The sequence below is a fragment of the Perca flavescens genome, chromosome 4, assembly GCF_004354835.1.
Source record: "Perca flavescens isolate YP-PL-M2 chromosome 4, PFLA_1.0, whole genome shotgun sequence".
Classification (NCBI taxonomy): Eukaryota; Metazoa; Chordata; class Actinopteri; order Perciformes; family Percidae; genus Perca; species Perca flavescens.
In genome coordinates this window covers 12,424,623-12,452,535 of record NC_041334.1, presented here as the reverse complement: position 1 = coordinate 12,452,535, position 27,913 = coordinate 12,424,623, and the positions used below count along the sequence as shown (strand labels likewise).

At 38.3% G+C, this 27,913-nt stretch overlaps 1 protein-coding gene across 4 annotated transcripts; it reads right to left on the bottom strand.

Moving 5' to 3' along the window:
• Positions 1-99: 99 nt before the first annotated feature.
• On the bottom strand, positions 100-26,922 carry kctd6a (potassium channel tetramerization domain containing 6a). Of its 4 annotated transcripts, XM_028575964.1 has the most exons (7): positions 26,795-26,922; positions 25,055-25,186; positions 22,361-22,470; positions 18,297-18,466; positions 17,142-17,394; positions 772-930; positions 100-627 (listed from the first exon to the last, which is right to left on the bottom strand). In XM_028575964.1, the coding sequence occupies exons 3-7, from the start codon at positions 22,385-22,387 to the stop codon at positions 517-519; spliced, it is 720 nt and encodes a 239-aa protein (XP_028431765.1). In that variant the 5' UTR covers positions 22,388-22,470; positions 25,055-25,186; positions 26,795-26,922; the 3' UTR covers positions 100-516. The 4 variants fall into 4 exon arrangements, with proteins under 4 accessions (XP_028431765.1, XP_028431764.1, XP_028431766.1 ...); XM_028575963.1 differs by lacking the exon at positions 25,055-25,186; XM_028575965.1 differs by lacking the exons at positions 22,361-22,470; positions 25,055-25,186; positions 26,795-26,922 and adding an exon at positions 21,769-21,803.
• Positions 26,923-27,913: the final 991 nt, after the last annotated feature.

Here is a 27,913-nt window from a genome sequence, read left to right as displayed (position 1 = left end):
GAAGATATCCTTTAAATTAATCTTAAACTGGTCCATTTATTTCTGTGAGAATGGTCGACAAAAGGAGAACTGAGAGGGAGTTAAAAAAATGACTTGAGATCAGAATTTTCCAGAGTGTTTAATTTTCAATTACTACAACAGATTTGTGATACTACTGATATGCCCAATATGTAGCTACCTTACAGTATGTGGCCAAAAGTATGTGGACAAACTTGTACCCAAACATTGCATCTACATGTGAGCATGTGATTCCAAAACATCTCGTCATAATATACTACATGTAGCTAATGTGCTAGCCTTCAGTAACCTCACCTTGTGCTGGGAAAACACTTTCCAAAAATGACTTTACTTTCCAAAAAAAAGGACTTCTTTGTGATTCAAAAACAACACATTGTACAAAACATTAACACCTAACAACAAAGCCTCCACAAATAAGTCTCTCTGTCTGTCTGTCTGTCCGCAGACACCCTGACCATCTTCTGTCTTTCAACAAATCTGTCTCCATCAGTTCATCCATCAGTTTGCGACTTTGCGGGCACGTCGGCAGAACGTCCAATGATGTTCGACCGTGTTCTCATTGGCCCGTTCACTCATGTGGTGAACACGTGTGTTGCGTATTGTGAAACCCTGAAAAATAATGAGACAGACAAACGGAGTCATATCACCACACAATTTTGCCATGACTTGTCAAAAGTTAAAGTACTCCGACTGATCTGACCCGTGTTTTGTAACAGGAGGATCATTTCTACACAATAAATAAAAGCCACATACAGCTTTGGAGATGAAGTCAAGCAGGTGGACACGCAGGCTGACTTCCTGTTGGTGGTCACATGGTCCGAAGGTAAAGGACACCTGGTAGTCTCTGGTGTCCATCATGTGTTTGTTCCACTTTGTGAAACCACTGGAGATGGACTCCAACAATGCATGGACCTAAAAAAAAAAAGAAAAAAAGAAAAATGAGTTGTGTGACTACTTATTTAAAAAAAAAATGTATTGTTTCATTTAGAGGGGACCCCGAATGGTCTAGTATTCAAACTAAGCAGCCTCTTTTCGAATAACACATTTTATTAAGGCTATAGGAGGGTGCTGAATGTCTGATTTTGCATACAATTGCTTGTTTTCTCACAGTGAATGATATATAGTCTACTTTGGAATACATTTAATAAGCAGAACATTCACATAATAATGTAGTACTAGAAGAGCGATACAATTTTTTTGGATTCATGAACAATTCTGTGTCAAAATCAGCAGGGGGAGGAACGTGGAAACAGTTCTCTCTCTCTTTCTCGTTGACTGTCCCTTCACGTTTCCATTTCTGTCTGTGGATTGCTACAATGGGGGGAAATTTAATAAGGGCCAAAATTTCTATTTTCAACCACGAAAGGCAAGCAGGCTAAGAAACCAAACTAAGTTATGTGTACTGTTTATCCCCTCTGCTCCGTTTCAGTATGGACAGCGCTGCACCTACACAAAATTACTTAAAGATCCCATGGCATGAAAATTTCACTTTATGAGGTTTTTCAACATTAATATGTGTTCCCCCAGCCTGCCTATGGTCACCCAGTGGCTAGAAATGGTGATAGGTGTGAACAGAGGCCTGGGTATCCTGCTCTGCCTTTGAGAAAATGAAAGCTCAAGTGGGCCAATCTGGAATCTTGGTCCTTATGACCTCATAAGGACCAAGATTCCAGATCGGAAGGTCACCTCCCCTTTCTCTGCTTTGCAGAGAGAGAGAGACAGCATGGCTTGAAAACAAATGTCTAACTGTAATGTCTGTAATGTCTAACTGTAATGTCTATGTGTAATGTCTAACTGTAATGTCTGTAATGTCTAACTGTAATGTCTAACTGTCAGGTCTAACTATAATGTCTAACTGTAATGTCTAACTGTCATGTCTATGTGTAATGTCTAACTGTAATGTCTGTAATGTCTAACTATAATGTCTGTAATGTCTAACGGTAATGTCTGTAATGTCTAACTGTAATGTCTGTAATGTCTAACTGTAATGTCTATGTATAATGTAATGTCTGTATATGTGTAATGTCTGTAATGTCTATGTGTAGTGTCTAACTGTAATATCTGTAATGTCTAACTGTAATGTCTGTAATGTCTAACTGTAATATCTATGTGTAATGTCTAACTGTAATGTCTGTAATGTCTAACTGTAATATCTATGTGTAATGTCTAACTGTAATGTCTGTAATGTCTAACTGTAATGTCTGTAATGTCTAACTATAATGTCTGTAATGTCTAACTGTAATGTCTGTAATGTCTAATTGTAATGTCTAACTGTAATGTCTGTAATGTCTGTAATGTCTAACTGTAATGTCTATAATGTCTAACTGTAATGCCTAACTGTAAGGTCTGTAATGTCTAACTGTAATGTCTGTAATGCCTAACTGTAAGGTCTGTAATGTCTAACTGTAATGTCTGTAATGTCAATCTGTCATGTCTATGTGTAATGTAATGTCTGTAGTGTCTGTGTGTAATGTCTAACTGTAATTTCTAACTCTAATGTCTGTAATGTCTAACTGTAACATCTGTCATGTCTGTGTGTAATGTCTAACTGTAATGTCTGTAATGTCAATCTGTCATGTCTATGTGTAATGTAACGTCTGTCATGTCTGTGTGTAATGTCTAACTGTAATGTCTGTAATGTCTAACTGTAATGTTTAACTGTAATGTCTGTAATGTCTAACTGTAATGTCCAACTCTAATGTCTGTAATGTCTAACTGAAATGTCTGTAATGTCTAACTGTAATTTCTGTAATGTCTATCTGTCATGTCTATGTGTAATGTAATGTCTGTAATGTCTATGTGTAATGTCTAACTGTAATGTCTGTAATGTCTAACTGTAATGTCTATGTGTAATGTCTAACTGTAATGTCTGTAAGGTCTAACAGTAATGCCTAACTGTAATGTCATGAAAATTTCAATTCATGAGGTTTTTCTACATTAATATGCGTTCCCCCAGCCTGCCTATGGTCACTCAGTGGCTAGAAGTGGTGATAGTTGTAAACCGAGCCCTGGGTATCCTGCTCTGCCGTTAGGGTATAACGATAATGAAAGCTCAGATGGGCTGATCTGGAATCTTGGTCCTTATGACCTCATAAAGAGCAAGATTCAAGATGGGAAGGTAACCTGCCCTTTCTCTGCGTTGCAGAGAGAGAGAGACAGCATGGCTTGAAAACCAATGTCTAACTGTAATGTCTAACTGTAATGCCTAACTGTAATATCTGTAAGGTCGAACTGTAATGTCTATAATGTCTAACTGTGATGCCTAACTGTAATGTCTGTAATGTCTAACTGTAATTTCTATAATGTCTATCTCTCAGGTCTATGTGTAATGTAATGTGTGTAATGTCTAACTCTAATGTCTGTAATGTCTATCTGTCATGTCTATGTGTAATGCAATGTCTATAATGTCTAAGTGTGATGTCTAACTGTAATGTATGTAATGTCTAACTGTAACGTCTGTCATGTCTATGTGTCATGTCTAACTTTAATGTCTGTAATGTCTAACTGTAATGTCTATGTGTAATGTCTAACTGTAATGTCTGTAATGTCTAACAATAATGTCTGTAATGTCTAACTGTAAGGTCTGTAATGTCTATCTGTCATGTCTAACTGTAATGTAATGTCTAACTGTTATGTCTGTAATGTCTAACAATAATGTCTGTAATGTCTAACTGTAAGGTCTGTAATGTATATCTGTCATGTCTAACTGTAATGTAATGTCTAACTGTTATGTCTGTAATGTCTAACAATAATGTCTGTAATGTCTAACTGTAAGGTCTGTAATGTCTATCTGTCATGTCTAACTGTAATGTAATGTCTGTAATGTCTAACTGTAAGGTCTGTAATGTCTAACTGTCATGTCTGTAATGTCTAACTGTCATGTCTGTAATGTCTATCTGTCATGTCTAACTGTAATGTAATGTCTAACTGTTATGTCTGTAATGTCTAACTATAATGTCTGTAATGTCTAACTGTATTGTCTGTAATGTCTAACTGTCATGTCTGTAATGTCTATGTGTAATGTCTAACTGTCATGTCTGTAATGTCCAATTGTAATGTCTAATTGTAATGTCGAACTGTAATGTCTATGTGCAATGTCTAACTGTAATGTCTGTAATGTCTAACTGTCATGTCTGTAATGTCTAACTGTATTGTCTGTAATGTCTAACTGTATTGTCTGTAATGTCTATCTGTCATGTCTAACTGTAATGTAATGTCTGTAATGTCTAACTGTTATGTCTGTAATGTCTAACTATAATGTATGTAATGTCTAACTGTAAGGTCTGTAATGTCTAACTGTAATGTCTGTAATGTCTGTCATGTCTAACTGTAAGGTCTGTAATGTCTAACTGTAATGTCTGTAATGTCTAACTGTCATGTCTGTAATGTCTATCTGTCATGTCTAACTGTAATGTAATGTCTAACTGTTATGTCTGTAATGTCTAACTATAATGTCTGTAATGTCTAACTGTATTGTCTGTAATGTCTAACTGTCATGTCTGTAATGTCTAACTGTCATGTCTGTAATGTCTAACTGTCATGTCTGTAATGTCTAACTGTCATGTCTGTAATGTCTATCTGTCATGTCTAACTGTAATGTAATGTCTAACTGTTATGTCTGTAATGTCTAACTATAATGTCTGTAATGTCTAACTGTATTGTCTGTAATGTCTAACTGTCATGTCTATGTGTAATGTCTAACTGTCATGTCTGTAATGTCCAATTGTAATGTCTAATTGTAATGTCGAACTGTAATGTCTATGTGCAATGTCTAACTGTAATGTCTGTAATGTCTAACTATAATGTCTGTAATGTCTAACTGTATTGTCTGTTTTGTCTAACTGTATTGTCTGTAATGTCTAACTGTCATGTCTGTAATGTCCAACTGTCATGTCTGTAATGTCTATCTGTCATGTCTAACTGTAATGTAATGTCTAACTGTTATGTCTGTAATGTCTAACTATAATGTCTGTAATGTCTAACTGTATTGTCTGTAATGTCTAACTGTATTGTCTGTAATGTCTAACTGTATTGTCTGTAATGTCTATCTGTCATGTCTAACTGTAATGTAATGTCTGTAATGTCTAACTGTTATGTCTGTAATGTCTAACTATAATGTATGTAATGTCTAACTGTAAGGTCTGTAATGTCTAACTGTAATGTCTGTAATGTCTGTCATGTCTAACTGTAAGGTCTGTAATGTCTAACTGTAATGTCTGTAATGTCTAACTGTCATGTCTGTAATGTCTATCTGTCATGTCTAACTGTAATGTAATGTCTAACTGTTATGTCTGTAATGTCTAACTATAATGTCTGTAATGTCTAACTGTATTGTCTCTAATGTCTAACTGTCATGTCTGTAATGTCTAACTGTCATGTCTGTAATGTCTAACTGTCATGTCTGTAATGTCTATCTGTCATGTCTAACTGTAATGTAATGTCTAACTGTTATGTCTGTAATGTCTAACTATAATGTCTGTAATGTCTAACTGTATTGTCTGTAATGTCTAACTGTCATGTCTGTAATGTCTAACTGTAATGTCTATGTGTAATGTCTAACTGTCATGTCTGTAATGTCCAATTGTAATGTCTAATTGTAATGTCGAACTGTAATGTCTATGTGCAATGTCTAACTGTAATGTCTGTAATGTCTAACTATAATGTCTGTAATGTCTAACTGTATTGTCTGTAATGTCTAACTGTCATGTCTGTAATGTCCAACTGTCATGTCTGTAATGTCTAACTGTCATGTCTGTAATGTCTATCTGTCATGTCTAACTGTAATGTAATGTCTAACTGTTATGTCTGTAATGTCTAACTATAATGTCTGTAATGTCTAACTGTATTGTCTGTAATGTCTAACTGTCATGTCTGTAATGTCTAACTGTAATGTCTATGTGTAATGTCTAACTGTCATGTCTGTAATGTCCAATTGTAATGTCTAATTGTAATGTCGAACTGTAATGTCTATGTGCAATGTCTAACTGTAATGTCTGTAATGTCTAACTGTCATGTCTGTAATGTCTGTCATGTCTAACTGTAATGTAATGTCTGTAATGTCTAACTGTTATGTCTGTAATGTCTAACTATAATGTCTGTAATGTCTAACTGTAAGGTCTGTAATGTCTAACTGTAATGTCTGTAATGTCTAACTATAATGTCTGTAATGTCTAACTGTAAGGTCTGTAATGTCTAACTGTAATGTCTGTAATGTCTAACTGTAATGTCTGTAATGTCTATCTGTAATGTCTAACTATAATGTCTGTAATGTCTAACTGTAATGTCTGTAATGTCTAACTGTAATGTCTGTAATGTCTATCTGTATTGTCTGTAATGTCTAACTGTATTGTCTGTAATGTCTATCTGTCATGTCGAACTGTAATGTAATGTCTGTAATATATAACTGTTATGTCTGTAATGTCTAACTATAATGTCTGTAATGTCTAACTATAATGTCTGCAATGTCTAACTAATGTCTGTAATGTATATGTGTAATGTCTGTAATGTCTGTCTGTAATGTCTAACTGTAATGTCTGTAATGTCTAACTGTAATGTCTGTAATGTCCAACTGTAATGTCCAACTGTAATGTCTAACTGTAATGTCTGTAATGTCTAACTGTAATGTCTGTAATGTCTAACTGTAATGTAATGTCTAATGTCTGTAATGTGTCTGTAATGTCTAACTATAATGTCTGTAATGTCTAACTATAATGTCTGCAATGTCTAACTAATGTCTGTAATGTATATGTGTAATGTCTGTAATATCTAACTGCAATGCCTGTAATGTCTAACTGTAATGTCTGTAATGTCTAACTGTAATGTCTGTAATGTCTAACTGTAATGTCCAACTGTAATGTCTGTAATGTCTAACTGTAATGTCTGTAATGTCTAACTTTAATGTCTGTAATGTCTAACTGTAATGTCTTTAATGTCTGTCATGTCTGTGTAATGTAATGTCTGTTATGTCTATGTGTAATGTCTAACTTTAATGTCTGTAATGTCTATCATGTCTATGTGTAATGTAATGTCTGTAATGTCTAACTGTAATGCCTGTAATGTCTAACTGTAATATCTGTAATGTCTAACTGTAATGTCCAACTGTAATGTATGTAATTTCTAACTTTAATGTCTGTAATGTCTAACTGTAATGTCTGTAATGTTTGTAATGTCTAACTGTAATGCCCAACTGTAATGTCTGTAATGTCTAAATGTAATGTCTGTAATGTCTAACTGTAATGTCTGTAATGTCCAACTGTAATGCCTGTAATGTCCAACTGTAATGTCTAACTGTAATGCCTGTAATGTCTAACTGTAATGTCTGTAATGTCCAACTGTAATGTCTGTAATGTCCAACTGTAATGTCTGTAATGTCTAACTGTAATGTCCAACTGTAATGTCTGTAATGTCAAACTGTAATGTCTATGTGTGATGTCTACCTGTAAGGTCTGTAATGTCTAACTTTAATGTCTGTAATGTCTAACTGTAATGTCTTTAATGTCTGTCATGTCTGTGTAATGTAATGTCTGTTATGTCTATGTGTAATGTCTAACTTTAATGTCTATAATGTCTATCATGTCTATGTGTAATGTAATGTCTGTAATGTCTAACTGTAATGCCTGTAATGTCTAACTGTAATGTCTGTAATGTCTAACTGTAATATCTGTAATGTCTAACTGTAATGTCCAACTGTAATGTATGTAATTTCTAACTTTAATGTCTGTAATGTCTAACTGTAATGCCCAACTGTAATGTTTGTAATGTCTAAATGTAATTTCTGTAATGTCTGTAATGTCTAACTGTAATGTCTGTGTAATGTAATGTCTGTAATGTCTATGTGTAATGTCTAAATTTAATGTCTGTAATGTCTAACTGTAAGGTCTTTAATGTCTGTCATGTCTGTGTGTCCAACTGTAATGTAAATGTAATGTTATGTCTGCCTGTAATGTCTACCTGTAATGTCTGTAATGTCTGTAACTGTGTAATGACCAACTGTAATGTCTGTAATGTCTAACTGTAATGTCTGTAATGTCTAACTGTAATGCCCAACTGTAATGTCCTGTCTAACTAATGTCTGTAATGTGTAATATCTGTAATGTCTAACTGTAATGTCCAACTATAATGTCTGTAATGTCTAACTGTAATGCCTAACTGTAATCTGTAATGTCTAACTGTAATGTCTGTAATGTCTAACTGTAATGCCTGTAATGTCCAACTGTAATGCCTGTAATGTCTGTAATGTCCAACTGTAATGTCTGTAATGTCTAACTGTAATGTCTGTAATGTCTAACTGTAATGTCTGTAATGTCTAACTGTAATGTCTCTAACTGTAATGCCTGTAATGTCCAACTGTAATGTCTGTAATGTCCAACTGTAATGTCTGTAATGTAACTGTCGAACTGTAATGACCAACTGTAATGTCTGTAATGTCTAACTGTAATGTCTTTAATGTCTGTCATGTAATGTCTAACTATAATGTCTGTGTGTCTCTGTGTAATGTCTGTAATGTATGTTAATGTCTCTATGTCTGTAATGTCCAACTCTAATGTTTAATGTCAAAGTGTAAATGTAATGTCTAACTGTATGTCCTAACTGTCTGTAATGTCTTAACTGTAATGTCTGTAATGTCTAACTGTAATGTCTAACTGTAATGTCTGTAATGTCTAACTGTAATGTCTGTCTGTAATGTCTAACTGTAATGCCTGTAATGTCTAACTGTAATGCCTGTAATGTCTGTAATGTCTAACTGTAATGTCTGTAATGTCTAACTGTAATGTCCAACTGTAATGTCTGTAATGTCTAATGTCTGTAATGTCCAACTGTAATGTCTGTAATGTCCAACTGTAATGTCTAACTGTAATGTCTGTAATGTCTAACTGTAATGTCTGTAATGTCTAACTGTAATGTCTGTAATGTCTAACTGTAATGCCTGTAATGTCTAACTGTAATGTCTGTAATGTCTAACTGTAATGTCTGTAATGTCCAACTGTAATGTCCAACTGTAATGTCTGTAATGTCCAACTGTAATGTCTGTAATGTCTAATGTCTGTAATGTCCAACTGTAATGTGTAATGTCTGTAATGTCTAACTGTAATGCCCAACTGTAATGTCTGTAATGTCTAACTGTAATGTCTGTAATGTCTAACTGTAATGTCTGTAATGTCTAAATGTAATGTCTGTAATGTCTAACTGTAATGTCTGTAATGTCTAACTGTAATGCCTGTAATGTCTAACTGTAATGTCTGTAATGTCAACTGTAATGTCTGTAATGTCTAACTGTAATGTCTGTAATGTCCTGTAATGTCTGTAATGTCTAACTGTAATGTCCAACTGTAATGTCTGTAATGTCTGTAATGTCCTGTAATGTCTGTAATGTCTAACTGTAATGTCTGTAATGTCTGTAATGTCTAACTGTAATGTCCAACTGTAATGTCTGTAATGTGTAACTGTAATGTCTGTAATGTCTAACTGTAATGTCTGTAATATCTAACTGTAATGCCTGTAATGTCTAACTGTAATGTCTGTAATGTCCAACTGTAATGTCCAACTGTAATGACCAACTGTAATCATCTGTAATGTCTAACTGTAATGTCTGTAATGTCTAACTGTAATGCCCAACTGTAATGTCTGTAATGTCTAACTATAATGTCTGTAATGTCTAACCGTAATGTCTATGTGTGATGTCTACCTGTAATGTATGTAATGTCTAACTATGTCTATGTGTAATGTCCAACTGTAATGTCTGTAATGTCAAACTGTAATGTCTGTAATGTCTAACTGTAATGTCCAACTGTAATGTCTGTAATGTCTGTAATGTCCAACTGTAATGTCTGTAATGTCTGTAATGTCTAACTGTAATGTCCAACTGTAATGTATGTAATGTCTAATTTAATGTCTGTAATGTCTAACTGTAATGCCCAACTGTAATGTATGTAATGTCTAAATGTAATTTCTGTAATGTCTAACTGTAATGCCTGTAATGTCCAACTGTAATGTCTGTAATGTCCAACTGTAATGTCTAACTGTAATGTCTGTAATGTCTAACTGTAATGCCTGTAATGTTGTAATGTCTGTAATGTCTATAATGTCCAACTGTAATGTCTGTAATGTCTAACTGTAATGTCTGTAATGTCCAACTGTAATGTCTAACTGTAATGTCTAACTGTAATGTCCAACTGTAATGTCTGTAATGTCTGTAATGTCCAACTGTAATGTCTGTAATGTCTGTAATGTCCAACTGTAATGTCCAACTGTAATATCTGTAATGTCTAACTGTAATGTCTGTAATGTCTAACTGAAATGTCTGTAATATCTAACTGTAATGCCTGTAATGTCCAACTGTAATGTCTGTAATGTCTGTAATGTCTAACTGTAATGTCCAACTGTAATGTATGTAATTTCTAAATTTAATGTCTGTAATGTCTAACTGTAATGCCCAACTGTAATGTATGTAATGTCTAAATGTAATTTCTGTAATGTCTAACTGTAATGCCTGTAATGTCCAACTGTAATGTCTGTAATGTCCAACTGTAATGTCTAACTGTAATGTCTGTAATGTCTAACTGTAATGCCTGTAATGTCTAACTGTAATGTCTATAATGTCCAACTGTAATGTCTGTAATATCTAACTGTAATGTCCAACTGTAATGTCTGTAATGTCTAACTGTAATGTCCAACTGTAATGTCTGTAATGTCTGTAATGTCCAACTGTAATGTCTGTAATGTCTGTAATGTCCAACTGTAATGTCCAATATTAATATCTGTAATGTGTAACTGTAATGTCTGTAATGTCTAACTGAAATGTCTGTAATATCTAACTGTAATGCCTGTAATGTCTAACTGTAATGTCTGTAATGTCCAACTGTAATGACCAACTGTAATATCTGTAATGTCTAACTGTAATGTCTGTAATGTCTAACTGTAATGCCCAACTGTAATGTCTGTAATGTCTAACTATAATGTCTGTAATGTCTAACCGTAATGTCTATGTGTGATGTCTACCTGTAATGTATGTAATGTCTAACTATGTCTATGTGTAATGTCCAACTGTAATGTCTGTAATGTCAAACTGTAATGTCTGTAATGTCTAACTGTAATGTCTTTAATGTCTGTCATGTCTGTGTAATGTAATGTCTGTTATGTCTATGTGTAATGTCTAACTTTAATGTCTAACTTTAATGTCTGTAATGTCTATCATGTCTATGTGTAATGTAATGTCTGTAATGTCTAACTGTAATGCCTGTAATGTCTAACTGTAATATCTGTAATGTCTAACTGTAATGTCAAACTGTAATGTATGTAATTTCTAAATTTAATGTCTGTAATGTCTAACTGTAATGCCCAACTGTAATGTATGTAATGTCTAAATGTAATGTCTGTAATGTCTAACTGTAATGCCTGTAATGTCCAACTGTAATGTCTGTAATGTCCAACTGTAATGTCTAACTGTAATGTCTGTAATGTCTAACTGTAATGCCTGTAATGTCTAACTATAATGTCTGTAATGTCCAACTGTAATGTCTAACTGTAATGTCTGTAATGTCTAACTGTAATGTCCAACTGTAATGTCTGTAATGTCTAACTAACTGTAATGTCTACGTGTAATGTCTAACGGTAATGTCTGTAATGTCTAAATGTAATGTCTGTAATGTCTAACTGTAATATCTTTAATGTCTGTCATGTCTATGTGTAATGTAATGTCTAAGTGTAATGTCTAACTGTAATCTGTAATGTCTAACTGTAATGTCTGTAATGTCTAACTGTAATGTCTGTAATGTCTAACTGTAATGTCTGTAATGTCTAACTGTAATGTCTGTAATGTCTAACTGTAATGTCTGTAATGTCTGTAATGTCCAACTGTAATGTCTGTAATGTCTAACTGTAATGTCTCTGTAATGTCTAACTGTAATGTCTAACTGTAATGTCTGTAATGTCTAACTGTAATGTCTGTAATGTCTAACTGTAATGTCTATAAGGTCTAACTGTAATGTCTGTAATGTCTAACTGTAATGTCTGTAATGTCTAACTGTAATGTCCAACTGTAATGTCTAACTGTAATGTTTGTAATGTCTAACTGTAATGTCCAACTGTAATGTCTGTAATGTCTAACTGTAATGTCTATAATGTCTAACTTTAATGTCCAACTGTAATGTCTAACTGTAATGTTTGTAATGTCTAACTGTAAAGTCCAACTGTAATGTCTGTAATGTCTAACTGTAATGTCCAACTGTAATGTCTAACTGTAATGTTTGTAATGTCTAACTGTAATGTCTGTAATGTCTAACTGTAATGTCTGTAATGTCTAACTGTAATGTCTGTAATGTCTAACTGTAATGTCCAACTGTAATGTCTGTAATGTCTAACTGTAATGTCTGTAATGTCTAACTGTAATGTCTAAATGTAATGTCTGTAATGTCTAACTGTAATATCTTTAAAGGTCCAATATGTAATATTTGTACTGTAATAAATCCAAAAATGACACCAATGCCTCATCAGATATTAAGGAAACATGTTAAACTGAAATACTATCTTTTCTGACAACAATGCTAATTTCAGTATTTTTTCTTTTTGAAATTTACATTCCGTGACGGAATTTATGTTTATGTTTTGGTCTGTGTGTTGTTATCAACGGCCCAGTTTGACAGCCAGGCCGGGTTGCCAGATATACCTGTAAAAACGTAAACCCAGCACGCTACAGCTGCAACGGTAGTATAGCCATGAAAGCAGCAAACAAACGAACAGGATCAACGGAGATAGATTCTCCATCCATCCATCCATCTTCTTCTTATCCGTGTCGGGACTGGGGGAGCAGCTCAGCAGGGGACCCCAAACTTCCCTTTCCCGAGCAACATTAACCAGCTCCGACTGGGGATCCCGAGGCGTTCCCAGGCCAGGTTGGAGATATAATCCCTCCACCTAGTCCTGGGTCTTCCCGAGGCCTCCTCCCAGCTGGACGTGCCTGGAACACCTCCCAGGGATGTCCTCAGGGGGCATCCTTACCAGATGCATGAACCACCTCAACTGGCTCCTTTTCGACGCAGCGAGCAGTATGTCTACTCCGAGCTCCTCACGGATGACTGAGCTTCTCACCCTATCTCTAAGGGAGACGCCAGCCACCCTCCTGAGGAAACCCATTTCAGCCGCTTGTACCCTGATCTCGTCTTTCGGTCATGACCCAGCCTTCATGACCATAGGTGAGGGTAGGTCGAAAAATGACCGTGTAGATCGAGAGCTTTGTCCCTTCTGGCTTCTCTTTTCATGTCACAACGGTGCGATAGATTGAATGCAATCACCGCACTCCTTCTTCTTCATTCTCCGACCAATCTCCCGCTCCATTGTCCCCTGTCCTCACCGAACACAACCCCAAGATACTTGAACTCCTTCACTTGGGGTAAGGACTCATTCCCTACCTGGAGAAGGCATTCCATCGGTTTCCTGCTGTTCTACATGACATAAAAAAAAAAAAACAGCATGTTTCTAACAGTTCTTCATGACCAGAGACGTAACAACCCCTGGTAAATATTGGAGATGTATTTGAAAGATGGAGACAGCTTAGAGCCCAAAAGGATGCAGAGTTGGCTTATTTTCTCCTGAACAGGTAAGCATTAGCTTCTGGCTAATTTATCACAGCTACTAGTCTCGGGCATTTTTGTCATTTCAACATTTGTGTACTCATATTGAATGTCTCCTGTGTTCCGTCGTCAAGGTAGTGGTATTTTTACAGTATGTCGTATTGTAATTCTAAGCCGAGGAAGTGTGTCTGACTAGTGGAGAGTATGACAGTGAGGTTGTTGTGTTTTTAGCGGTTCATACTGTAATTTTAAGCCGAAAAAGTGTGTCTGTCAGTTGGTTACAGAGCTCTTCGTGAGCACAGGCTTTTATGACTGTCAATATAGCCAGCATCTAACGTTAGCTACTCCGCTGTGCTGTGGAGTAATGTCTGGCTATGTGAGACTAGCATCTGTCGTTAGCTACTCCGCTGTGCTGTCTGTAATGTCTGGCTATGTGAGACTAGCATTTGTCGTTAGCTACTCTTCTGTGCTGTGGAGTAATGTCTGGCTATGTGAGACTAGCATCTAACGTTAGCTCCTCTGCTGTGCTGTGGAGTAACGCCTGGCTAGTCTGAGAAATGTCGTCTAGCAACATTGTTGTGAATGCTGTGGTCTCAGCCTGGTAGTCCCCGTGAACCTCGAGTCTGAGCAGGAGGCGGGGAAACGACTCTCCAGTATTTTGAATTGGTAGTGCAGTAACTATTTTAACCGCTAGCTGCCAATATTACGCACAATATTACATATTGCACCTTTAATGTCTGTCATGTCTATGTGTAATGTAATGTCTAAGTGGAATGCCTAACTGTAACGTAATGTCTAACTGTAATGTCTGTAATGCCTAACTGTAATGTCTGTAATGTCTAACTGTAATGTCTGTAATGTCTAACTGTAATATCTTTAATGTCTGTCATGTCTGTGTAATGTAATGTCTGTAATGTCTATGTGTAATATCTTACTGTAATGTCTGTAATGTCTAACTGTAATGTTCTTAATGTCTAACTGTCATGTCTATGTGTAATGTAATGTCTGTAATGTCTAAGTGTAATGCCTAACTGTAACGTAATGTCTAACTGTAACGTCTGTAATGTCTAACTGTAACGTCTGTAATGTCTAACTGTAATTTCTGTATTGTCTAACGGTCATGTCTATGTGTAATGACTAACTGTAATGTCTGTAATGTCTAACTGTAATGTGTGTAATATCTAACTGTAATGTCTGTAATGTCTAACTGTAATGTCTGTAATGTCTAACTGTAATGTCTGTAATGTCTAACTGTCATGTCTATGTGTAATGTCTAACTGTAATGTCTAACTGTCATGTCTATGTGTAATGTCTAACTGTAATGTCTAACTGTCATGTCTATGTGTAATGTCTAACTGTAATGTCTAACTGTCATGTCTATGTGTAATGCCTAACTGTAATGTCTGTAATGTCTAACTGTAATATCTTTAATGTCTGTCATGTCTGTGTAATGTAATTTCTGTCATGTCTAAGTGTAATGCCTAACTGTAACGTAATGTCTAACTGTAATGTTCTTAATGTCTAACTGTCATGTCTATGTGTAATGTAATGTCTGTAATGTCTAGGTGTAATGCTTAACTGTAACGTAATGTCTAACTGTAACATCTGTAATGTCTAACTGTAACGTCTGTAATGTCTAACTGTAATTTCTGTGTCTCGGGCTTTAGGAAAGCTCATTGTGGGACTGGCACTGGCATCGGTGCTCAAAAAAATGGGCATCGTCTGTGTTTTGTTATTTTAGAATCTAAAGGTATCGCAAGTATCGGTTCTCGTGATATCCCTAGACACCGCTTAGAAGAAAGACAGCCAAAATCACCATAAACCTGTGTGTTTTATTTTGAAATTTGTTTTATTTTGTAAGGTACCCGGCTGCACTGTAGCCTTACTGTATGTGATTACGCTCTGCACCTGATCGCAGCCAGTGTAGCTGGACAGACTGAATAACATGGGCGCCGAAATGAAGATAACGGCGCTTTGCTATCTCTCTTTCTCTCTTACTCAATCTCTCTCTCTCTCTGTGTTTTGTTTTTCAGTGGAACTTTTTTTTTCCAGTGCCAATGTTTCCTTTTTTTCAATGCCAACATACATACATGAAAACCTCTGCACAAATTGGTCCAAACCTGATGCATTTAAGTTAACTCTGATAAGTTAGTCTGTATGTTCTTAACACAACGCAGTCAATCTTGGAGACCCAACTATTCAAATAATATTATCAGCAAGCATGTAAAGAGCCTAGCTAGTCAGGATATCTATAAATTAACATTATATTACAGCATATACAGTAGGGCTGCACGATTATGGCCAAAATGATAATCACGATTATTTTGATCAATATTGAGATCACGATTAATTATCACGATTATTTGTTGATTTTAACCAAAACTCATTTTATTGTCACATAGGCTAATTATAACTGCTTTTACATCCATATTGTGCTACATTCCTGCTAATACATCCATATTGTGCTACATTCCTCCTTTATTGAAGGATACTGTGAAGGAGTATGCCATTTCAGCTGTTGTGCGACCACTTTCCACACATGCACGTTTGCCATGAAATATACAGGCAACGCAATTTACTGTTCACGTTAATGGCGCATGTGGTGCCCGGTATCTACCGGACAAAATAGCAACGCGGATTTCGGTGGCTCATAACGCCGCCACTTGCATGTCTGCGTTGCGCTCTGATGCTCCGAAACCCACGTTAGAGGCAACATAAACATCGCTGCATGTCACGCAAGTAAACACTAATAACACGTTACACAGCAGGTAACGTTAGCCTACCGTTAGCTACAGTAGTAACTGGATTAAACACGGCTAAAATGCTGACAGCTAAACAGTGTAAAAGTGTGACTGTATTGGATTCCAACAGCGAGACGTCCAACAGTCTGTTGCTAAAGCTATGAGCTAAAAGACTCAAACTAGCACTGGTCGCAGACAACCTGTCTGAAAAACAAAACGGACGGGACAAAATGTTGCGTTTACTGGTAAACTGGTAAACATCGTGACCGGCTTATGATGACTGACTGACTGCTAGCTGTTGTGGAATTTTCCTCACGTTACTCTGTCCTCTGTGACTGTCTACATCTAGAAACTAAGCTGCGCGGTGCAGGGAACAACTCTGATTGGCTCATGGAAGCACGTGATCAGACAGTGGTTTATAGAGCGCTAGATTGGCTTTGCAAAAACTTTGATAAGGAGCGTTCTATAAACGGAATAACGCATTTTAAATATCGCTCGATCACGCAAATTTGCTTGTGGGAAGCCAAAATCGTGATCGTGATTAAAATTTGATTAATTGTGCAGCACTAATATACAGTATACAGTATTATTTGATAATTCATCTAAGAAAGTGTCAGCTACCACCACAAGTGGAATCTAATTCTGTGGGAAACACTTTTTAATAGAAAAAAAGTGTTGTGAAAGTTTCTCAGTTGTGTGAATCACATGTAGTGAATGAATAAGGAAAATGCAGAGGCAGAAGCAGACAAGAGGGTCTGAAGAGAAATAATAATGCACATAATCATGTTTTATGTTCAGACGTGTTCCCACTGACCTTGGTGGTGATGGTGAGCTGGGTGATGATGACTGCGACAGGGTTGGAGTACTTGGACAGCTTCCTGGTGCTGGACAGCTCCACCACCTCCTCGTAAGTGTCAGTGGGGTAGGGCAGCAGGGGTTTGGGGTCTCCCAGGCACTGGATCAGGGGCTCAATCTGATAGAAGTCAGCCTCCTTCCTGAGCAACTCAGTCTCCTTGAAGTCGCACGGCAGCGTCAGCTCTGACGTCCTGAGGAAGTTGAGGATGTAGCTGAAACAGCAGAAACAGAGACAGGATCAGTCCAGACTGCTGAGCTGGTGATACTGCAAGACTCTGCTTTCAGTTAAAGTCAGGACGGGAGGGTGGAGAGCTGCTGTACGACCCACAGGGTCTAGTTGAGCCCAGGTCATCCTCGCATTGCCAGACCTATCTTCACAGCGCGGCAGAGGAATGTCTGGCAACAGGAGCATACACTCCTGGATAGGAGGGAAAAAAAAACGCTCCGGGTTGTTTGCATTTCTTCAAACCAATCCCGATCGTCTTGGGCAGCGCAAAGCTCCGGACGCAGCGAGCGTGGCTCTTCAAAATAGCCTCGGGAAGGAACTTGTTTCAGTGGAACATTTGCACCACATACAATATTAAATAAAAAATAACTTCACACAATACAGTAACATGAGCTCTTTAAATTAGCTGGATACTTGGTTAACGTCATTAGCTCTTACCAGTGTATCGCCGTGTGTATTTTGTCCACAGCAAATCCCGGTCAATCGGTCCTAAATCGTCCCAGTTAGAGAGTAAATGCCGTAAACCTATTTTTTTTTTTTCATCTTTACAATCATTCCCCGAAGGAACCAAGCAGGCCGGACTTGTTGCACAATACAAAAGTTCCTTAAAACTTGCCGTCGATGTTGCTCGATGCGACCGGAGTTTAAAGTTAACATAAAGAAAGCGGAAAGCGAGGGACAACTTCCGGCGGCGCAGGAACTATCCCGTAAATGAACCGTTGATATAGAATTTTTACATGGGGGTCTATGGGGGTTAACTCCGTTTTGGAGCCAGCCTCAAGTGGCCACTCGATGAACTCTGCATTGGCTTAATTTTTCGACCCTGGTGGTTGCTGCTTGCCTATACCACATTGACACACAAACTCGTGCGCATAAACACACTCTCACCGAAAAAGCAGGCCGTCACGGTCGATGAAGTAGTTTCCGTTTGCGTCCCTGACAGTGGGCAGGTCTCCTCCAAACATGGCTCCCAGCATGGAGTCTGGATAGCGCTGCAGCGTGGACAGAGACGTGCTGTACACACAGCCGCCCACATTCAGAGTCACGGGCTCCCCCATCTGGAGAGAGCAGGAACAGCAGTCAGAGACAACACTGAAGGCCTGTGTCACTACTAAGTACACCAAGAAGGAATTTGAGCTCTTGGCTAGTCTGGAGTCTAAACTCCTGAGAGCAGAAGTGATGACACATCTGAGTCCTTTGTTTGTTTGTTTGTTTGTTTAAACCTACCTATGTTTACATCTCAAAAAAGTGTGACAAATTTTCAAGTAGGCACTATTTTGATAAATCGACCACATATTTGAAATCGAAACTGTTAACTTGTTGATGAATTTATCAAAACAAGGCCAGTCATTGATATAATGCATTTCATAGCCCCTAAATGAGTAGAGCCGTTGAAACTGAACTAGACGATAACGATACGTTGCATTGTTATAGGGCAGCAGACTGGATATTAGGTTTGGGCGAACTCTAATATTTTCAAATCATCCAATTGTGGTTACTCGAGATCGCCGATAGCCAGATCGCCAGTCTGACAGGCTACATTGAACATGTAATTGGACATATTATGGATACGCTTTCATCTATGAAACTACACCGGCTCGGCTGTCCTGCCTCCTTCTTGGCTGACGTGCTGACTATGGAGGAAATATTTATTCATAATTCAAATTGAAAGTCCAAAGAGAAAACAAAGCGAGATCAAATTAAAAATATATATATTTTTTTAAATTTCCATTTGGATTTAATATTTGGCTTTTGAATTTCCATTTAACATTGGCTTTTCGTTTGGACTTGACACATGTCAATGTAAATGAGGAGGCGTGGCCCAAAGGCTGGTGGGAGGGTCTGAAACGAAAGTGGTGCAGAGGCACCTTATGAACAGCAGGGGGAGCTGACTGCTGGGGACCATCTGTCTGCAGCTTTGCCACCAGGCTGGCTTGGCCTCTTTATTATGAAATTATGATGTAGGCTAAACACAAACGACATTTCATGCAACAACAGTGAAGTTTTCATGTAGTTACTATAATTGATTCTGTTTTAGTGAGGACTAGATTAGGACTAAAAAAAAAAAAAAATCGACTCTATAATCTAGATAGGGAGTTTGCTGTAACAGCAGCAAACAACTGGAAACTTTTTACAATTTTCATCTGCTATTCCACCACTAAATTCACTTCTGAGACTTTTTTTATGCGATAAATTAAGAGAGTAGAGTTTGAATATGGGCAGTTTTACAAACGCTGATGGCCAACTGCACACTTTCTCCGATGTTGTCAGAAGCTTCAGTCTGACGGGACAGCCAGCTGGTGGCGGCCGGGATCTCCTCCCTGCTGGCCGGCCAGTGGTGCTCACAGACACCGCTGTCAGCTGGAAGTCTGAAAAAGTACACGGGCTGTACAAAATGCCGTCAATAAGGAGTGATTGTTGTGAGTACATGTTGGAGAATAGCGCGGATACGCACCTCACACCGCGCGCACCACCCGGACAAAAAAGTGAGAGAAAGAAAAAGGAGAGGTCGCAGTTCGGACGATGACTATCCGGTTGAGATTTTGTGTGTGTGTGTGTGTGTGTGTGTGTGTGTGTGTGTGTGTGTGCGTCCGCAAGATCTGACCACACACAGACACACGTAGCAGAGCTACCCACACCCATGTTTCTACTGTTGCTTAATTAAATAAAACATCAAGTCCGTGTTTTAAACAGACACACATGGGGCGAAGTTGGGAACCAGAATCAGCTTTAAATCCAGTCCTAATCTAGTCCCCACTAACACGGGCCCAATTATAGTAACTACATGAAAACTTCACTGTTGTTGCATGAAATGTCGTTTGTGTTTAGCCTACATCATCATTTTCTATCATGTGAGACAAGAGGCCAAGCCAGCCTGGTGGCGAAGCTGCAGACAGATGGTCCCCAGCAGTCAGCTCCCCCTGCTGTTCATAAGGTGCCTCTGCACCCCTTTTGTTTCAGACCCTCCCACCAGCCTTTGGGCCACGCCTCCTCATTTACATTGACATGTGTCAAGTCCAAATGAAAAGCCAATGTTAAATGGAAATTCAAAAGCCAAATATTAAATCCAAATGGAAAAGCCCAATGGAAAATAAATTTTTTTTAATTTGATCTCGCTTTGTTTTCTCTTTGGACTTTCAAATTTGAATTATGAATAAATATTTCCTCCATAGCTGACATGCTTCTGTGTTGCTGATAGAGTCTTGCCTCGGTAGCTTATCCACTTTACATTTAAAGCGAACATTACACTAGTTTACTCAAGCACTTAGCAATCTCCTTTTAGCAACTTTTCTGGCTAATCTCCCCTTAGAAGTTAGCGATTGCTTCTCTCACTCTCCAGCTCTCTGTTGATCTGCGCGTCAAATTGAGCTATTTCCCTTCTAATGTGATAATTGAACATGTAATAACTGTAATTATTTGTCGTGTAGGAGGCGAAGCTCCGCAACAGGGAAACTTGATCGTTAACGTTAGCTGCTGTATCTTATCCCCGAGTAACATTAATTGGTGCAGGCTGATCTAACGTAGCTCCAATCCCCTGGCACCAGCCAGGAAGCCAGGGAGGCTGGGTGACAGTCCGAAAGAAGCACAGCCCATCAGGTGTGAGATCCATGAATAAGGACAACTGTTTTTTTTTAATAACATTAAGGATTTTAAAGTCACTCGTGCTGATTAACGGGGCTCAGCGGGTGGACTTACTGCTCCCCGAGAATATAAAGAGTAGAGAGCAGATTCTAGATGTTACAGTTCTGATAGGTCAAATTTCTTTAATGTAGGAAAAAACAATCGCCGATCATTCCTCCGATCTTTGATATACGAATTGATCGCCAATCGGCACAAGCCTACTGCAGTGTTTTTCACACAAACACAAATGTGTGGCGGTGCGCCATACAATCAACACCGGCCGCCACATATTGCGTTTCATTATTAATTTTATTTTTTTAAACTCTATTTAACACACGCAGCGTATTCATTCTGCTGCATTTCCTTTCCCTGCTCTCTTCCGTCTCTCTGTCTCTCTCACACACACACACACACACACACCCTCCCCCACCGTGCACACAGTGTCTGTCTCCATGAAAACGAGAGAAGACGGCTGGCGAAATTCACAAGTTCACGAAAGGTTGGTATCTCATGAACACCTTTACACAATCACTCTGAATGAAATGTTGTCAGTGTGTTAACGTTGGAGTCCAGACCCGACTCTTAGCAAACAAGCGATTATTGTGCCTGCTTTAGAAAGTTAACTAGTCGCAAGTTTGCGGTAAAATGCAGTTGGGTTGTCGAGGTCAAAACACTATATAGCAGCTGTGAATCAAATAAACTTATTATAAACAATGTTATGTCATTTGTTTACTCTTACACTGAATGTTTGCTGCTTCAATCCAGATGAGTATTGAAAAGTATTTTCCGCCACTGAAAAAGGCCCCTGTTGAGGATGAGGACCAGCCTGAACTGGGGGTATCAGTCTGAAACAGAGCTGAACAGTCCGACCAGTGGAATTAGTTATTTTATTAATTTGTGTACAATATTTTCAGGCTTCAACCAGTGAAAGACCGGGTCAGGGAGAGAAAGAGAGAGATTCATTAGGCATTAAAGTAGGAGAGGAGGACAGCATCCAACAGCGTGATCCTCCTCAGTTTTTGATACTTGATTGTTACGAAAATAAGTATCTCTCTCCATCCCCCCCACGCAACAAATTGCTTTCTAATCTGTGGGAAACACTGCTACTGGTTATCGCTCATTATATGCCACGATGCGATGGTTTCCTTGTTAAAGTCATTATAAAATTCAGAGACACACACACACACACACACACACACACACACACACACACACACACACACACACACACACACACACACACACACACACACACACACACACACACACACACACACACACACACACACACACACACACACACACACACACACACACACACACACACACACCATGTGACCCAGGTCTCCATTCTCCATTTGCAGCTTTGGGCTGCTGACTGTTGTTTTTCTTCAGGTCAGACTGTTAAGGGGAACATCTCTCTCTTTGTTTCCACCAACACCTGCAACAAGAAGAGAAACAGCTGCTTGTTAGATGGTTGCCAAGGAGATAAACGGCCAGCTGATGCTGTGTTGCCATGGTCCAGGCATCATCTGGCTGATTAGTCTTGTGTCCCTGACTTTTTCCACAAACTGCCAGCCAGTGATAAACAACATGAGGAGGTGAGGTGTTTGTTTTTTTATAGTTACTGGATTCACCTTCTACTCTCTGTGTGTTGGCGGAAACAACTACAATCTTCGAGCTAGCAAGCTACATGCTAAAAATGGCAAGTTTTGAAGAAAATTTGGATCGTGCAACAAGGCAGGCCTGCTTGGTTCTTTATGGGAATGATTGTAAAGATTTACAAAGAATGTGTTTAAAGTTATGGCATTTTCTATCCAACTGGGACATTTTGGGACTGAATGTGGCAGGATTGCTGTGGATTAAATAACGTTACACACAGCGATACAAATTATGTTTAACCATGTATCCAGCTAAATGCAAACAATCTATCTCCTATCCTGTAATGTATGTGTGGTAGAGCCAGACCTTACTCCAGTGCTGTGGAGTAAGGTCTGGCAATGCAAGACTAGCGACTAGTAATAAGAACTACCTAAAATGACAAAAATCATCTTTGGGAAAAATATACAGTATTTGATGTGTATTTTTGGCCCACGTCGGCACAGTTTTGACCTACACTGCAGTGAGTCACTAGGGGGCGAACTGCAAGCTAGGGCTTTGACTTCGAAACTTCGTTATTCGAATATAATTCAAATATTTAAAAAATAATAATGATATTCAAACCTGTTATGGGCATTATTTTTTGTAAATGTGTTTGCTTGTTAACGTTGTTTTTAATTCAGATTCCGAGGCTTTTTCACGCATTTCAAAACATAACTACTCGTCGCGGCGACGCACTTCACTCGGCCGTGGCTTGCATTCCCCGACTCATTTCCTGGGTCTCCTTCTCCATAAACAACGTGACATCAAGGAGTGGGTTAACTTTTCCTGCTCCAGATGTCTCACCGTGGTCAGAAAGAACAGGGGAGACACTTTGTTCCTCTCACTATGACTGTAGAGTCGCTACTCGCTCTGAAGCTACCGGTAATCACCGTCACTCTCTCACTCTAACACACACTCCACACACACACCAGCAACACAGGTATAAACATCAGACCACTTATGTAGGCTACGGTGAAAAGCTCCTCCTTCCTGTCGAAAGCATAGTGTTTGTGTCTAATCCAGGGTCTGACTTTTAATAATAATTTTAATAATTGTGTTTTTCTTCTGAAAACATTGTCTGCCTATTGACATTGACTGATACACTGCCCTCTGGTGGACAGAACATATACAACTTAAGTCTGATAAAAATATAGGTCTTACTGAAGGAATTTAATGGTCAAAATATTATTAATACATATTAGAATATATTCAAATATTAATATTAATAAACAAACAAACTTCGAATATGATTTTTGGGCAAAAGTCAAAGCCCTACTGCTAGCTCATCCGTCCTCTCTTCATGTGTGACGGAGAGCGTGGCTCCGATAGACTAGCAGAGGTGCGGTGCAGACGGAGCGAAATTACGTTGCCTCTGCAGTTTGTTTAAGTCACAGTGTGAATTATGGTAACACTTTTCAAAACGTCATGCAGTCAGCGTCCCTGCAATGTTATATAGCCTAATGGTGAGGCGAAAGCGGTCGCGGTGCAGTTAACTACTCTTGCTCTGAGACAGAAAGTCACAGCAGTGTTCTCTATTCCCTGGTGACAGACTGACAGGCTGGAGGTTGTAAGGCAAGCCAACTTTATTTCTATAGCACATTTCAGCAAGAAGGCAATTCAAAGTGTTTTACATTAAACAATAAAACAGCAACTGCAAAGAGATAGAAAATAAAAACAGGCTAAAATAAAATAATATACAAATACAAGAATAAAAGTTACAGTGTAGAGGAACATTTATTTGATTTAATAGGTTGGAGGGACAGGTTTGGGAGGGGAGAGGGAGGTGTTTTATTTTGTGTGGTGTGTAATGTTCTAAATAAATAAAATGTTCTAAATACAGTGTTTCCTTTAGGATTCTTTTTAGCAGTGAGGGCAAGTCTGTCCAAACAACCCCCCCCCACCCCCCAGTTGTGATTGAACTGTATTTTTTGAGGAACTATAGGGCACTTAACATCTAGAACAGGTGTACAAAATGAATTAGAATGGACCCACTGCGGTGACGTTTTTGGTGGAGCTGTCGACTCGGAAGAAAGCGAACGTTTTGACAATAAACTACATCAACACAACAGTATGTGGAGTTAAACTGTACGGGCCCAATAACCTCTGAATAGTTCTACTTGTTGTTAAATTGCAATGTGAGCGGCAGCCAACGAGGGGGTGCATTATGTCGGCAGGATCAACCTGCTGTACAGCATTTTTTGTACAGCCCTATTTCTGATACCGTGATTGGCAGACATTTTGCCATGGTGGGCTGCCACTACAAAATCAACATAGAGGAAACACTGAAAAAAATGTTACTGTTGGGTAATTTTTACCAGTATCGGTAAAAATCTGAACAGTACTCAACCCTAAACTCAACCTTCATTGGGATTTTAACTACTCACCTGTAATGTTTCATCATGACTGCATCTTGTATCTTTATGATGCTATCACAGACAGACAGAAATATAAACAAATCCGCCTTGGTGGTAGGACCCGCTCATAGACTGTAAAAATAATGTCCACAGCTTCCTGGCCTGAAAAGTGAAGCAATGCAGAAGGATCTTAAACCTATCTAATTTCCAGCAGGGGGCAACTCTGCTGGTTGTAGAAAAAGTTGGTTACTATACTATAGAAGTGTATGGGAAAATGACACTACTTCTCACTCATTTCATTACAACAACATTAATGAGTTTATGGCATCAATTGCTACTTTCAAGTCTTTTTAAATCACCATGATGTTCATTTAGTTAATTATGGTTCCATTAATTTAAAATGACGATATGGCAGGGGATGCTTTAGAGTCGGGGCTACACGCCGACCTGTCAATCAGGACAGAGGCTTAGCATGCTAACCATGGCACTGTATACAATAGCTTTGAAGTTGTTTCTGGGTTTTGTTCGTGTTTTAATCTTAAACGTTGACCCTCTCACTGTGTGTTTTCACTTCATCAGAGTTAATTGCAACATTTGGCCACCTAAAAATGTCTTGTTCAGCATTATGCCAACCAAGCTAGCTAGCTACCGCTAGCGGGAAAGTTTGCGGATTTTCTGTACTGCCGTAACGTTACATGCAGATAAATGGTGGCAGTACCCAGAGGTCCACATTTACCCGCCGATAAATCTCCACTGGATGATCTCTTCGATCCACTGGCTTCCAAAGGTTGGAAAATCTACAACTTTGAAGTCGGATTTCCGACTCGTTCGGAAAATCGGAGAACCTCACAATACCCCAACCTCAAAATGCAAGACAGCTGCTCCATGCATCAACAGTAGTGAACGCTGTAGTAATATTGAGTTTATTAGCACTTCTGTCTTAATTGTGTCTCACTAAATCAGTCACAATAAACTACTGTCCAACATATATCTGTTGACATGTTGTTACACTGTTTGTATGCACAAAATACAGCAGAACAAACTATTAAAATGGCAGTCCAAAAACCAATGGGTGACGTCATATATGCTAAATCCACTATTTTACATGCAGGGACCATATATGGACCCTACAGTACGTATCCAGGGCCCCATTATGCCATGATGACACACACAGAGACAGAGAGAGAGAGAGAGAGAGAGAGAGAGAGAGAGAGAGAGAGAGAGAGAGAGAGAGAGAGAGAGAAAACAATACCAGCCTGTCGCTGTCGCGGCTGGTAAATATTCTTAATTATTAATATTATTAATAGAAATTGGCCATATCAGAAGTATATTTTGATGCCAATACTTATGTACTTTTACTTAATTGAGATTGTAATGCAACTAACATAGCTAGTATTTCTACACTGGGAATAGATATAAAATCAGAGTAACGTTACTTCTGCCACCAGTGATCTTGTGCAGCTGTCAGATTATTTAAATGTGGTCATGTTAGAGGTGCGTGCGTCATACAGTAAACGTTTATACTATTTTGCCACATAATGTTTATACATGAAGGATCCTAATTGAAACACCTGAGTTAATAACCTGTCGTGTACTGTGTGTGATGATTCCCCCTCCCTCTCCGTTCTAATGAAGCGTCTCGGTGTCTCGCTGCCATTATAATTGCAGTTAGCACGGTAGCAAACGTTAGTTAGCATGGTGTTTATGCAAAGACGTCACACCGTCAGTTTGACAGGTTAAATAAAATGTTAAAAGTCCGTCCGGTCTTACCTAGAACTGCTCCATCACTGCTCACCGCGACACACAGGGGGAGGTAAAAGCTCCAAACCAGCTCCAAGCTATCTAACGTTAACCAGTCCATTTACGTCCACCAGTTTGCAAGCTACAGTTCTTTCAAATGTGAGGACACTTCCGGTAACCTATCAAAATAAGAACTCATAGAAAAATGAGTCGTTAGCCTACCATAGAAATAAAATTGATTTGATGATGGACTGATCAATTTCATTTCTATGTCCGTTACTTTATAGATGAGAATAATACAAAATAAATGTATTACAGTCAGTGTCAGTGCATTCCAGCTAATGTAGGCTACTTGTGTGTTTGTGTGGACTGTAATGAGAAAGCAAAATATAGCATCCTGTGATTTTTTTTTTCTCTACACAATTGAGTCAGTCAAGCTTTGAGTAGTATTCAATTATTATTATTATTATTTTTTAACAAGATTTATCTGCAATGTTTGAATACTTTTTACTTCTTCTACCCACTGCGGTGATGTGGAAACCAAGGTAGGCTACTTTGCCCGTTGATATTAGGGGGCGTTAGTTCCTGTGCATAGTTAGTAGTAGCCTACTGCATTGCATTTACAGTTAGGCCTACTTATGTAGATTATTAATAGCAAATACAAATAAACTAATACATTATTATAGATTAGTTACCCAATAGTGTATAAGGTAATTAAAATGAGCTCCACCTTTACCAGCTGCAATATTAATGTGTTGAACATGTTAATGTATAACTAATCCAATAGTATAATTCTGAAATGGGCCATTCTGATGAATGAGCTCTCTTACTTTTGCACTATTTTTAATGCTAATACTTTTGTTATTGAATTAAATACAATACATACATACAGGACTTCAGAGTATTTTTACACAGTGGTGTTGGTGGTGTCCCCTTGGTTAACACTTCATTACTATATATGATCAATATTAGGCTACTTTATTAACAGGTTATGTTACGCAGTCATTTAAAGTAGCTGTGATAAAACCTCTTCTGAAAAAACCCACCCTCGATCCTGAGGTCTTAGCCAACTGTAGACCTATATCAAATCTTCCCTTTCTCTCCAAGATCCTTGAGAAGGTAGTCACTAATCAGTTGTGTGACTTTCTA